The sequence below is a fragment of the Mesitornis unicolor genome, unplaced genomic scaffold (genome assembly GCF_000695765.1).
Source record: "Mesitornis unicolor isolate BGI_N332 unplaced genomic scaffold, ASM69576v1 scaffold1938, whole genome shotgun sequence".
NCBI lineage: Eukaryota > Metazoa > Chordata > Aves > Mesitornithiformes > Mesitornithidae > Mesitornis > Mesitornis unicolor.
Window position 1 is genome coordinate 57,782 of NW_010202462.1, and position 15,338 is coordinate 73,119.

General features: G+C 39.3%; 1 protein-coding gene across 1 annotated transcript in view; it reads right to left on the reverse strand.

The window, feature by feature from the left end:
- Nucleotides 1–15,338, reverse strand: part of UBR3 (ubiquitin protein ligase E3 component n-recognin 3 (putative)) — a 97,504-nt gene that overhangs the window by 1,326 nt on the left and 80,840 nt on the right. The window contains exons 32-38 of the mRNA XM_010190394.1: nucleotides 14,068–14,168; nucleotides 8,994–9,118; nucleotides 5,424–5,531; nucleotides 4,810–4,920; nucleotides 3,802–3,978; nucleotides 1,937–2,146; nucleotides 331–470 (exon numbers count right to left, since the gene is read on the reverse strand). Of these exons, the coding sequence (XP_010188696.1) occupies nucleotides 331–470; nucleotides 1,937–2,146; nucleotides 3,802–3,978; nucleotides 4,810–4,920; nucleotides 5,424–5,531; nucleotides 8,994–9,118; nucleotides 14,068–14,168 (972 nt within the window). The remainder of the gene's footprint in view (nucleotides 1–330; nucleotides 471–1,936; nucleotides 2,147–3,801; nucleotides 3,979–4,809; nucleotides 4,921–5,423; nucleotides 5,532–8,993; nucleotides 9,119–14,067; nucleotides 14,169–15,338) is intronic.

The following is a 15,338-nucleotide window of genomic DNA, read 5'->3' on the forward strand; positions in this document are numbered from 1 at the left end:
CAGAATTCACCTGCATCCTTTCATTAAAGGCCAAACAACTTCAGGAGAGAAGTGTTTCCCAGTGCAACACAGAATTGACTGTCATTGGGAATGGCAACGTAGGAATCTGTTTGTTAGGTGCTTGGTGTGTATAACTCAGTGATCATGATTACACCACCTTTGGGCCAAAGAGATAGAACAGGAAAAAAAAGGCAGTCCAACTTGTAATAAATGTGGGTTTTCCACTCAAGGAAAGAAGGTATCTATTATTATCTTCTACTGCATGGATTGCATAACAAAGGTGATCTACAGAGGAGCAACAACGAAACACGCTTGTAATGAAAACATTACCTAAGATCTCTGTCTTCTTCCCCATGCGCATCGAGATAAACAGAACCCCACAGGCAGAAGCGATGGCCTCGTATGATGATGATAACAGATGCATTAATCAAAAGGAAAATTCCTGTCCCAGCTCCACAGTTTTGAGAATGCTGTAATATTGTGGGGGTACAAATGGAAGAGTGCAAAGATTCTGTTAGTGTCTGTTAACTTTGTAACTAAAAGGGTTTTAAACATAGTGATTAGTTTTACTTGAAGTCACATACACACATTATTTACTGAGAAACAGCTTGATAAGGAGAGCCTGCCTGAAAATTATCCAAGCAAACTGGAACTCTACTGTCTTCTGTTGTCATAATAATGCTTGCATTCAGAAATGTTTCCCTGCTCAAAAATGGAGGGATATTCGTTATCATGTAAAAACAGCATGACCTACAAAATGAGCAAAAAATATTCTCTATAATACTTCTAATTTGTTCTTGCATAGCAAACTGTACAGCATGACCAAATAATTTTCAGAGGTGGCAAGAATAAGAGAAAGTAATCAGAAAAACTTAACACCGTCTCTTTTACAAGAGCATCTATTGCTACACATTTGCTTCCTCTATCCAAGCTTACGGATCTCAGATTTCATTAAAAAATTATAACTCTTGCTTTCTTCAGTATGCCAATAACATCTATGAATGGCATGATCTGTATCAATTCATTTTAGCAATTAAAAACATGCTCTTCCTATATAGTTTTATTACAATTAGAGGCTATAATCCCATCAACTATAATAAAATGTAATTAATTATATAGATTTTTTTATAACTCTGTTTTCATGCAGTTTGCCACCTTAATTATACTTTAAATTTTGCCCACCCCTCCTTTTCCTGCCCTATGAACAGTATGAGAGAGAAAGGCAAGTTCAAACAATGTCAAAAAGGTCCAGGATCACTCTGAAATATCTTTGGGTTTGATTTTATGCCCTGTTTGTAAATATCTCCCCCAAAAATTCCCCTCACAGTTTCGTAAAGCCCATGTAGTTCCAGCCTTTGACTACCTGTTCTATGGTAGGAAACAGAGCAGCTGTCACAGCAAAGCTTTATCACAGACAGGAAAGCAATAGTAGATGCTGTTCAACTCAGGTGCCTGAAAGAATTTATACATACAAGCTGACTAGAAAACTTCACTGCTGAATTGAGTCAAAGGCTGCAAAGTGATGCTTATCTTGCTATAGTCTGTAGATACACACTGAGATACCTATATTGGATATGCATTGTATACATCAGTATACTTATGTATGCAGAGAGCAAGGAAGCAAAACAAAGAAAATGAAAGTTATGTGGGTACAATCAAAATGCAGACAAATTTCAATTGGTTATGAATCAAACCCATGTGTCAGCATCACACACAATGGCTTTATAAGAGTTTTTCAAACAGGTGAAATAGGCTATGGGCTTCAAAAGGTGAATAAAATTGCTCTCTAGAATCCAGTCTAGGCCCATCTACCAGAAATAAGCCTCAAACATTCTAAAAACACATTTTGGAAGGAAAATATAAAAAATGAGCAATGGAGTTAAAGACTCTCCGTAAGCGTGAGAATCAACTACAGAATTTGAATGAGCTCTCTTACCAGCACACATTCACAGTAACTCTGTTGTTTGCAGCACAGTCCCTTCAAGCATACGAAAGTACCACAAACCAGACAAACAGCAGGATCTTTAGGAACCTTGGTGCAAACAGTACAAGTCTTTCTGTGATAATACTGAAAAATGGTATTGTAATTCTCAGGCAACTGAAGGAGGCGTGGCAGGTCCCACTTAGGCTCCTGAATGAGCAAAGCCTACAGATGAGATAAGAACAATGCGTCAGTTCTGCACACACATTTATGCATTTATATTTTCTAAGAAAAGAGAATACCAAAGAAAGGAAACGTGCAGTTTCAAAATCTCTCACTTCTGCATTTCACAAACTTAGAAGTCAAAAGTCACCTTGGCCAAAACAGTCACCTGGCTCTGGCTGAGCACCCTCCCCAGCTGTGGTCACCTTCCACCTTTTGGAACGGGTGCGAAACGGGCGCGAGCTTTTTCCCAAGGACGTCTTCTAAGTGTGATGCTTTTTAAGTGCAAAAATCTTCAGAGCTAACACAAGAGGATTAAGACCCATCTAAGGGAAGGCTCTCACTCGCTGCACTAAGTTATCTTGACAGCATCAACACACTGCTGCCAAAACCTGGCACTGACCACGAAAGCTGTCTCCTAGCTAAAATTTAAACTAAAACTTTCAAAGCCAGAACTGAAGTTCGGCTCTGTAAACAATACCTGAAGACATCTGCTTGGTTTTCAAAATTGTGTTGCACACAAATTCTGAGGCCATTAGGAACTTAGCAGCACTCAGAAATTTTTGAGAGTGCAGGCACTACCTAAATACTGTTTTCAAAGCCTAGCTCTTCTCCTCTGCTCCTAAAAACACGGAACAATTTTGTTTTGTCTGGGGATTTTTTGGTTGTTTTTTGGGGATTTTTTGGACAGTATTGTGTTTTTCTTTCACCCGCTCATGTTCACTGGCTGTATAACTGATGGGCATAGGGGTCAGATGGGATCTTTCTTGCAAGGTGTACAATCTTTTGAAGTGTGCATGACCTCAAAGCCTAACTTGAAAGAAAGAAAAAAAGAGGGGAAAAAAGGGAAAATTGCATTTGTGCCCAGTTCCTTATCAATCATGGAAAGAATGCCACCAGTTTCACTGTGGTTTCTCCAAAATGCCTATCAGATTGGCAGCAACTATATTTTAGGATTAATCAGAGTATTCCAATTCTCATTCTCAGTAGCCTAATTCATGCCTGCAAACATGCAAAGGCAGGTGCAGAGTGAAGAATGCATCTGGCTTGCCTCTGACACCATAAACTTAGGAGAGGGGGACCTGAATTGTTGAGATGCAGCTCCTTCATAAAAGCAATGCAGTAATGTTGAAACATTTCCATTCCACAACTGATACTCCAATTGCACTGACTCAAGCCTTGGTATTGTTTCTTTAACCTTCAGAGAAGATGTACCACCTTTAACAGTCAACTTTTAAACAGGTTTTATCCTTTTTGTCTTTTTCAGTACTGCAACGGAAGATGCTCAGAACTATCAGTGATGTCTAACAGGCAAGAAAAACTTCAAGTATTTTCTTGAAAGAGAGAATTTCTGTTACATGCCCTTGGTAGGCTTCCAATGCAGAAGATACGGGTACACTTAGTATCATCTAAGTACAGCATTTCTGGTTTCTGTCTCCAGCAATCATATAAAAAGAAGATAGGTTTTTTTATTCCTGTTTTTAACCAATTAAACCCACATCCAATAAGTAATATTTCTGACTACAATTTCTCTCTCATTTACAAATGAGGTTCTCAGATCCTTATCCAAAACAACAGTGCATGTGCATACTGATTCAAGCATTGAATACTTGCTTCCCCATCAGCACGATGTTGGGAGAAGTAATTTTGCTACATACCTTTACTTGATCTGGGTGTCTATCGGCAAACGAAGCCAATTCTGAGCACCACTGTGATACCATGTCAAACGCTGGCACTGGCCAGTCAAGACAAGAGGCACTGGTGAACTGATGAGCCGACTGAAAAGATGGCAACAGGCCCAGGCAGCTTGCAAGAACTGTGAATTCTTCATCTTCCTTTTAGGTAAGAAACCAGAGAGTTTTCAATTATTACCTGAATTTTAAAAAATGTGTCTATTGCAATAACAGTAAAGATGTTCTAGTACAATGATGCTAATATACATGTTCAGAGACAAAAGAAAACTTCCATTCTTTCCAAATTACCTCAAACGAGGTTCTCAAAATACAAGAAAACTGGTCAGAATTAAACAAATATAAACAAACATAAACCAAACAAAAAAAACCCCCACAAACCAAACCCCAACAAAACCCACAAATCCAAGAAACAATAACCAAAAAAACCCCAACCCCCCCCTAATAATTTTCTTCCTGTTTAGCACCCCAAACCAACTTGTAGTTGTTTCAGAGATGTGATGGTTTTGAGACAAGGAAACAAGGGAGCTGACCTGCAGCAAACTCTACTTAAATCAGTCATGGAGCTTAAACATAATTGTGTGCTGATGCAATTCCTCTGAGAATAAAGTCCAAGCATTAACAGGCATTAAGCAAAATCAGGACTGAATTCCAGTCTGTGTGGGAATCATGCCATTTCTGCAAATGCCAGACAAGTTTTAAAAGTATGTTGGTATTTTATGAGAAAGGCATCTACGACCTGATAAAATAAGCCTGTATTTGCTGAATTTTAAGGATGTAGTACCATTTTCAGTGAAACTGCCTTGAAAACAAATTTATAGAAGAGAAACACTGCTGCAGAGCAATACTATAAAATATGATAAAAAACATCTTAGGATAGAAAACACATACCATGAAAAAGACACCTTAAAAGTCTGATTTTTGATCTCTAGCTTTTAAATAAAAACATTTGAGTGTGCCCCTCCCAATCTGTACCTGGCAACTAGGTAAATCTCCTCCAAAAAGATGGTGTTGAAGAAGGCTTGTGATCCTGAGGAAAGGCAGGCAGAACTGCTGCAGATAGCACTCCACAGAATCAGGATTTACCTGTGGGGGAAGGACACAATTACTGAATTTTGCCACAGATAAGTTGCCTCCTATGTAAGAAACTCCAACATGAACCAAATGGTTTTAAGCAAACTGTATCAATCACTGCATCAGACATACATTCCAAAGGCCAGCATTTCACTGGTAATCTGAAAGAACTCAGTGGGTTTTCTTTCCCCCTTGACAAGTGTTTTTTTCTACTTAAAGATTCGGTTTTCCAAGTTTCTGAAGGGTCTGTCATACATACAATTAAAAACTACAATTAAAAGAGGTATTTGTCTAACTTTCTTAACACAGCACTGGCCATGTATGATATCAGTATAAGAAAGATTTGCACGGGCAAATTGTCCCAAAGGGATGTGCTTTGATCTAGAAGATAAAGAGTTGTACTGCAGTCTTTAGCAAGATCAGAGAAAAATCATTATAACAACGAGGCTGAAAAACTTTAAATAAGAGACACAACGGGGACATGCTGGGTAAGTTCTCAAGAGAATTGGCAGTACCACTATGAATTCTTCAGTCTCTCCTTCTTCGTATATCTTCCCCTTAGACAGCTCACTAATCACATGACCCAGCAGTGCTTCCCAAGATGTTTCTCCACTGGATGTATTCTGCAAATGAGGAGGAAAGAAATCCAAAATGCACTGGTCATGAAAAGGAGAAAAAGTCCCTGTGAAAGTAACAGCGATGAAGTATTCCTCTTGATCACCACATGAATTTTGACCTACAGAGATACACATTGTTTAAAAAAAAAAAAACAACACAGTTTACAGAAAGAGAATGCATTTAGCTCACAAAGTGAAATGTGAACTGCTACTTCAATTATATATGTTCTAAACCGAGCGTTGTATGAAAACACTTCTGTAATGCTGCATTTCCCATGTTTTATCTGCGAGTATAAAAAGGCTTGCTTTAAAATTAGGAAGAATCACTTTATGGATGCATCCTGTTCTGGCAGAATTTGAATTTAATATAACTAATTTCAAACAAAGTAATTTTCTGAAATGTACCAACAAGAATGAGTTACAAAACACTTGATAATGTATTCTAAGTTGAAACAAGTCTATCAGAAAATGCAATGCTATCTCTGGAATGAATATCTACTACAGATGGGGAGAAATATTTAGTGAAAAGAATAAATAGCCACTTAGCTTTGTGCCACAACGTTTACATTTAAAGGCAATGATTATAGAAAGCCATCAGAAATAGGAAGCAGTATTCCTACATTTTTCTTTTAAGTCATAATCAATTCTACCCCAGAAAAACATGATTTTTGAGCTTTTAGTATATCATCAACATAACAAACAATTGGGGAGTGGAACATTACTGGGATTATTTTAAAAAATCCAAAGCAACTAGATGGGATTAAATGTATAAAGACTTTAGTATGTAACAATGCATATAATTAATCGGTTGGTTTCTCTAATGCATTTTGACATCAACTAGAGTTGTTCATTTTAGCTGGGGTCTTCACTGTTTCAGCATTGGGAGGCAGACTTGGTGTTTATGCTCACAGTCTAAGAACTGGAAGGCAGCACATATTTACATCAGTAGTTAGGACAAACCTTTCATCTATATTATTCCTGGAAGTTTATTCCACAGGCATTTACAGCGCACTTCTTGTGACACCTTGCAAAGATAATGACAGCGAAGCTGGGAATGAGAAGTAGAATATCCACCTCTCAGCCCTGCTGAGAAATTAAACTCTTAATGATGTCTTAAACTCTTGTCTGATCATTTGGCATGAATATAGAGGAAAGGCTTCAGCTCATGCTTAATGTCTGGAATACCAAACTGAAATAGATTCACTTGGCATTATCCACAGACAAAAGTTAAGTAAGGTGTGATCTGTGTAGACATCCTGGGATCAAAACGTCAGTATGATCAGCACGTAAGAAAAAGCCAGCGTGAACCATACATTTTAAGCCATTTGGGCCTCAAGAAACTTTAAAGAATGAACTTAGATTTGTAAACTAAAATCCAGCTTCCCTTGTGACGTGCAAAGAGAAAGGATTGATCTGAGGACCGTGGCAAGGCTCAGGAAGAGAAGGGCTGCCAGTGGGTTGCGAGAGAGGAACAAGGAGCTGTGCCATTACTGCTGGCCACACACACAGGTCCAGGCAGCAACACTAGGCAGGAGGAGGAGCAGGAAACTGGAGACATCTGGGAAAGGGCGAACTCGCATGTGGGACTTTTGCAAAGCCTCTGCACTTGGGGTGGATTATCACTGGGGTGGGATGGAAGCCAAGAAGGAATTAAGGAGTCCCTGAAGGCCTGAGGATCACGCAGAGATCACCCTAAGCGCACACGGCTAAGCTGCTGTCAGAACTCTGTACACAGATAACCTACACACGCAGACGAGAGGGAGGAGGAGGGTGTTTTCAAGGGAGAGTGAGAGATGCTGTCAGTACAGCACATATGTAGCAGGAATCAGTGTTCATATCTACCTCCTACCTGTTTTGCTCTCCCACTTGGAAAACTGTCAGCCTTCGATGGGCTTCTCACAGGAGAAAAGTCAAAATTCTCAAACTGACAGAAGTGAATCTGTTGTGTTATCTGAATTACACTAAATCACAACAGTTATTCACTGTAACACGCTGTTGATGCGCTACTATTTCCCACTTGGCCTTATCATCCATCAAAGACAAGCACACTAGAGAAAATTCCACTCAAATGGACTGCATATCAAGAGAGATGGCTACTTCATAAATCCATTATCTGAGCCCTTATCATAATTTGCGAGCCTCAAGTACAAAGTGCTTTAAGTGAATCAAATGCTTTCATTTGCCTCTGTAAGAAAACATCTTAGTATTAATAGGTAGCAAGCCCACCTACCACATGCCTTAAGTCTATTTTCATACAATAAAATCTCCTACTGTAGGCAGAAAATCAAACATAGTAAATACATGCTCAGATAAACTAGTACTAAAAAAGGCAGTACATGTTTATCATATGGACTATGAAAGAATATAAGCTGGTAACACTGTAATCTATTTATATGCTCTCTACCATGAACTTTACACCACAAAATTATCTATCACTTAGGAATCACTTAAGTAAACAGAAAAAATGGAAAAAACCCTGATCAGCAAAAATCTCAAGCAAATGTTGTAGAAATTCTAAGAAAACGACCATATATTGAAAAAGAAGAGGGAGCTACCAAAATGCAGCACTGCCCAGGGATCTCAAATGCTTAATGCAAGTCCAGGGGAAAAAACCTCCTTCACTGTAGCAGTCTGGCCAGCAGATAATTTGTGTTTACTGCCTTGGAGCTGTGACTGACCAGTCTGACTAATCCAACTTATATGTGAAAAGCAGGTCATGCTTCTCAGTGTGCATTTCCTTGTACAGCCAACATAACCTAAGGCCCAGCTGTTACGTGACAGGGTGTTCCTCCTCCCATTTCCTCTCCTGGCCCCAACGCTTCCACCCTTTCCCTTGGTCTGGCACTGGCGCTCTTCTGACCTTCTGGGGAATCAATCCTTGGAGGAGAAGACTGACTGAAGGATTAAATGAATGCCAGTGACAGTGCAGGGAACTGGCTGAAATGAAATAGCAAGATATGCCTTCACTTTACTTGTAAATACTATCAAATGGCAAGGAAACAATAGTGAAATGTTTACCTGCCTAGTCCACAAATTTCTTTCTCTGCTTCTTCATCACATGAACACTCTAGACCACTTATCAAGACGAATTTATACAGCTAGCCAGAAACAGCATGAACAAATAATTTCTCCACCACTAAGCTTGCCTGCTTCTCCTGTAGAGTGCATCAGATCAACCCATGGCTTTCCGAGGAAGGCTTTAATATCACAGGAAGGAAAGCTGCGTTTACTCAATACCACTGCAGTAAACTCAGTACTGAAACTACAGAGATACAGCCCCAAATCTGAAACTCGGTCCTGGAACTAGATATTCCCTGTGAAGCTTTGAAATCTCATCACGTACCAAAATCTGCAAAATTTCACATGCAGCAGAAGCAAATTATTATATGCAAAGCAGAAGTCATCTGTTCTATTCCTACCAGAAATACATAAGCTACATATCATAGATGTTTTAACAAATCAACCAACCTTTTTGAGAGCTCCTGACTCTTTCCATGCCATCCTATCTTCAGCACTGCATTTAACAGAAAGTGCTGCCAAGGCTTGAGTATACAGTAAAGTGAACAGCACTTTTATAATGCAGGTGAAGTGTTCTGTAAAACAAAGAAAGTAGTTTTTAAGCACTTGATATTTTTAGCAAATGCACTGTTTACAGACTTTCTAGTTATGGAAGTTATGCTTCTCACGTGAAAAGCAAGTGCTGTACAAAAAGTACAACCCCCCCAAGCATATAAAACACCGTAAATATATTTACTGGCTTTCAAAAATGACTTGGCAGCCGTAGTGAACAGAACAAGTACAGGGCAAGTAATTTTCTACTGCTCAATATGTTCATCTTGATCCTGATCAGCAGTGGCTTCCTCCTAGGGACCCGATGATATTACAAAATCCTATTTTATCCAAACGTTACTATTTAAGCTACTGGTTGCTGATAGCTACAACTAATTGGGTGCTGTAGATGTAAGCAAACGCATATCCTACCATCTCTTCTGGCAATGATTAAACCATCTGGGGTAAGTTACATTCATACAAACACTGGAGAAGTTAATTACGAAAGAAATCACTGCAAGGAGGACATTTGGTACACTTCAGTTTCTATCCCTTCACTTCCAGATATGGATCCAGCCACAGAAGATCTGCTGCAAACGGCTCTTGACTGAGTACTTAATTACTGGACCTCCAGTGAATACAGGAGCACAAAAGACTGACTGTCACTTCAGAACTTACCTTCTCTTCAAGATCTTTAGTTGTTTACAGTTTTTGTAGTATTTAAAGGATTATTATATCCTACCTATAGGCCGCAGGAGAAAGGCTTTGCAATGTTTTGGGGAAGCTAGCAACAGAGTTAACAAAATAAGACTTTCTAACAATTGAAGAGCAAAAAATGTAAATACGATCATTCTCTGAAATACCAGAAATATCTGAAAGATACGTAGCAGTCCTTTTTTCTCCTCTTACTTGAGGTTGCATTTCCCATCGCATCCCAAATAATCTGTTTTGGTTTTTTTCAGATCCAAGCAGATCAAAGAAGTTTCTATCATCATTTACACCATTCCTTAAGCACAAACATAACTATAATATCTAAAACAATGTATACAAAATTAAGAGGTTTAAGAAGACCTCTCAGGCTTTGAAGTCAAGCAAAACAATTTTATTTACATAAGCACCTCACAAAAATTGGGTTAAATTCATTCTTTCTTCCCAAAGGATTTAAACAAGCTTTTTATGTGAAAATGAAAAGGAGGTAAGGTAGATGAAACTCCTTGTTTCTCCCTTCTTGTAGCCAATATCAAAACCCACCACTGGTTCTAAATCAAACACAGCCAGGACTTGAGTACATAATTAAATTTGTGAAGTAACAACTGCTTTTTTATGTAACAAATGTTTACAAATGAATGCAGATGTAGATTTTGAAACTTTTTAATGTCCCTGAGTATACACAGTAAGAATAATTTAAAGGATCATTTGTAACGATACATTAAAAGTGTACTTTTTCTGCATCATCTTCCTGTGAAGCTTATGCTAGACACAACCAACTCTGCTGTACTTCATCTGCCCCGTTCTGGATCAGGTACCATCACCACCATTTTTCCCTCTCCACATTTCCCCAGAAGGAGAATTCACCAGATCCCATGAGATCCTCAGGCTCTACTTTTTTTTGTTATTTTTTTCCTCTGCTGAAACCTCCATTTTCTTCGCAATCCTCCTCCTACGGAGTAACAGTTTGCAAGCTTTCAGTAAATTTTCTGAGGCCGAGATCTACACGACTAAATCACATGCACTCAGTTGTAAAACTTGCCTCTGCGGCCTGAGCTACAGTCTGCCATTGCAGCTAGAACTGAACTCAGGCACTGAGCTCAATCTCCATCAGCAGCAGGGACAAGCAGTAGAGATCAACTTTACCCTGTGAAAGTGTAAGTGACATCCACTGTACCTACAGCAGCCAAAGAGTGTGGGCCAACATCCACCCATCTGCCACAGCCCCACTTCATCTTCCACTTCTTGCTCTGGCCTGCTGAGGTGATTACCCAGTGCTCATCAACACTGGGTGTCTTAGCATCCTCTAGAACTAAGGTGTCTTTTAGAACGTAGTTTTTGTCTAATGTAATTACTCCTTGTTCCTGTCCTCACCTTAATACTAATTGTTCACAAGAAATGTTATTTCTAGCATGTATTTTGGGTTTTTGAAATAATGTCATGTATTTCCTTACAGTTTCTGTATGCTATTGCATAGTCATATGTTGCAGAAAGGTGTGTGTGGGGGTGTTGAACTGAATTTACAAGGACAGGTTGTAGTTTTGTTAAATACCGAGCCACCTGCTCCATTTCTGTACCAGCTTCCTTCAGATGCAACACCGCCTTCTATTTCTGTAAGAAAGAAGCTAGAGGTTCTAGAAACAAAATCCTAATTTTCTAGAGTCCCAATTCACAATGTCATGAACACTGTCCACCATCCGCACAAGTGCCACAGAATTAAACCACACACACCTATGTAACTGTGTGTTCAGTCCTGCACCATTTCAACACGCTGAGCACATGAAGCCCATGAAAGCTCTGCCCGTGTTCTAGTGTCAAACAAAAACTAAAATTCACAAATGGTCTTGGCATCTTGAAGCCAATGTTTATTTTGCTGGTTACACCACACAGAAGTTGCACACTATCTTCCTCATTTCTAAATTGCTACGTGCTTGTAAAAGCCTGGACCTCCACCACAAAGTTTCTACCATTAAAAAAAACAAAGGGATTCAATTTGTAGTGCTCTTCCTTTGCGATGTGTTCAGATCAATTTTCCTCTCTGAATGAGGAGGCTGAACAGTAACAACATTGTTATTGCTTTAATCGATGCTGGATTAGAAAAGATACCAGCACCCATCCAACAGTTAACAGCGTAGTTAATGCGACTGCTAGCGCTCTGTCTGAAGATTGGGTCCTCCTTACAGAGCACTCAGTGTTCTTAAAAAACACAGTCTAAACAAAAAGGATTTTGAGTGCAAACATGAAGGTTTAATATTTGATGAAATAAAAGTTTCTCTGAATACATCAACACATGTCATCAATGATCCTCCTAAACCAGTACCAGTACAGGAGAGCGCCCATACTAAGAGAGAGAAAGTCTTTCATGGATTCTAAACCTTCCCTTTTCCTTCGTTATTAGCGCTCTGACAGCACTACCACGGCATTCTGCACCACACTGCACCACGCCTCTCCTGCATGCAGCGAAGTCATCGGTAAAGGGTACGTCGGTGTCTGTCAGGGCAAACCAGCATCCAGCAAAGCCCACGGCTTCCATACCCCACAGCCAGCCAAAGCAGCTCAAAGTTCGGGAAGCACCAATGTAGATTTTATTCACCTCTATCACTGACCTCCACTTGTGACCCTGCACAAGCCACTTCACCTTTTCATGACAGCTCTCTACCAAGAATTAATGATATCAAATTCAACTCTGTGACCTGTGCACCATTACAAAAGTTCTAAACAAATTTGTTGTTACCTATTTTTCTGAACTGCATTCCAGATCTCAGAACAAAGAAATCATGAAAGACTTGCTTTTTATTCTGCCTAACCATTTTATGAAGCAAAAATTAGAAAGATAAACGACAATTTATTTCCAATTTAATGCTTCATGGGTCTGAAGCAGTTACGTTCATCTTCTTCCTGCCACTTGCCATTTCCCTTTCAACTGCAACACACACTAAACCTAAGAGCAAAGACCGAACGTGCTGTGGTATCTTACACAATTCTCCACAGGATGCCTGACTTGACTGAATGCTGCCTTTCCCAGGATAAGGTTGTACTTCCATAAATGGTGTTTTTCAATGCTCGAATATAAACCACAAAAAGACCACTGTTTGTACTGTGGCAGCATTACTCCCTTCCCTGTATTTCAGAAGAAAGTGAGAGTGAGTCTCATTAAAATTTTGTTTCCTGCTTTTATTAAGTCCTTCCAGTTAATTTAAGTTAAACTGTAGTAAAAACAAAGAGTCTATTTTTGACAATAGGCTTCCTATTAAAAATGTTTTGTTCTCCTGGTGTTTTCATATTCTAGTAATTTATTGGAAATACTTAATCCATAAACACGTACATTGACTTGAAAAACCACAACCCATAATGTTAACAGATACAGAGAGTCACTTGAGCTGAACCTGAACATTCAGTGACGACTGAAGACTCCCAAAGTGGGAAGAGTCTCTAGAACACTTCGTACGTTAGGTGTATGCATCAAGAGCAGAGCAGTCCCTGGACTGACCTATTCACAAATTACCAGAACTCAGTGGGTATTGAAATCACCACACAGACCCCAAAGCAGATTCGCTGTTCATTGGCAGTGAAGGATTAAAAAGATACTTGACTGTTTGTTCTCATTTTGAAATAAAGGTGTAACAACTCTAAGTAATCAAGCCAGAGACCAGAGGGGCTGAACCACCTGTCTTCTGGAGCATGCACTGCCCATCAGCGAGATGGACCAGGTTCCGCTGGTCCTTTATACAGAAAAAGAAATTTGGGGTGTAAAACAATTTTGATTTTAGTAATGAAAAACCTCAGTTCTTAAATACGTGTTAAATATTTACTGCAAATTGTACTATATGCTGTCTCCATTGAAGTTGCTGCATCACAGCAATTATCATCACCATCATCTATGACTTGCTATTCTTATGTAAGACTGCTGCAGTTTAAACTCTGAAATGCAAACTAAATGACAATCTTTCACCCTTAGGCACTCAGTTCTACTTCACTATTGAGCTGCCCCTCTAAGCAAACGGATGAAGGTGAAACAAAGGACACTTCCTTCAGCAAAAGTACGTAATAGTTTTTGCTCAGCTCTTGCATCCTTACTGAACAGGCTGACTGATAAGGACAGGGGACACAGATAAGCCTGTCAATGCACAACAAAAACTTCTGTTCAATGCCACCTTCTGTAGATAAGGCAGATACATTATTTTAGAATACACAGCAGACAGGCTGTGCGTTAACACCATGGAAATCACCACGAATGCAGCCTCATACACATAATCATCTAAATACACTTCTTTTTATAACATACCTTTGTGCAATGGTTGAGGCATGGTTAAAATCTGGATAAGCAAAAGGGATGAGACGTCTCTGTAAAGCACAGGAACTTCTGGCAGCTCTTCACTTATCAGCCTGGAAAGAAAACTCAAAGAAAATAACGTCTGATACTATAAAGCCATTTTTCCTTTTAATATTTTATTTTAAATAGTATTACATTTAATATCAAGCTTACAGAAGCCAAGTGCCTGACAATTCTCTAACTGAACTTGATCTTAAGACCATTTCATTTTACTAGTGGATTGTAATAACTCATGAGGAAGTTACCGTTTGGGTACCTGATCCTTGTTAAAGTATTTTAAAACTTTCCAAAACTGCCTGAAGTAGTTATTCCTATGCACAGACTCAACAAACATTCAGTATTGCACTTCTAGAACTTACAGCCTGAAATAAGAATATATAGAACATATTAACGCAGTAATTTAATTGGTGTTCAACGCGTGGCATTCCACAAGTACACCTACATAGCCATGCTGCAACAGCAACTAATCCCCAAACCACATTAAGGTTACAGAGATTGCTCCTACTGGAAAAACCGAGGCCCTAGAAAAGGTATCACCTTCTTTTACGTAAGGAAACAAAGACTCAAGCAGCCATCCCAGGTGGGATTATATCATCTTACACCTTGTCTTTGTTAAAAACCCCCTATGACTAGAACAGCAAATCAGCACATAAGGAGATACTGCAAACTTCTGAACTATTTGGATTCAATGAATGCCGTAACATCACCTTGTAGTCTTACACTAAAGAGCAGAAAATATTTGCAGATAGGAGGTAGTATTTTTCTAGATTGGTGTAGCAATATCCAGTGATAATCCAACTATTCCACAGGCTCAACTGCTCAGTCAAAATGGTGAAGAATTATTCGTATTTATATATTTTGGCCTCAAGTTGCACCAGAGGAGGTTTAGGCTGGATCTCAGGAGGAATGTCTTTACTGTAAGGGCTGTCAAGCATTGGAACAGGCTGCCCAGGGAGGTGGTGGAGTCACCATCCCTGGAGGCATTTAAAAAACAGCTGGATGTCGTGCTCAGGGACATGGTCTGGTGGTGGACTGAGGGCTGGATCGATGGTTGGACCCGATGATCTTAAAGGTCTTTTCCAACCAAATCCGTTCTATGATTCTATCCCATATTCTGGTCACGTTTAGTTGAACACCTCTTTCCAACAGGGTTATCAGCATCATTTAACAGTCATGTAAAATACCAGTTCTGACAAAATTAAGAAGTAGTTTTATATAGAGAG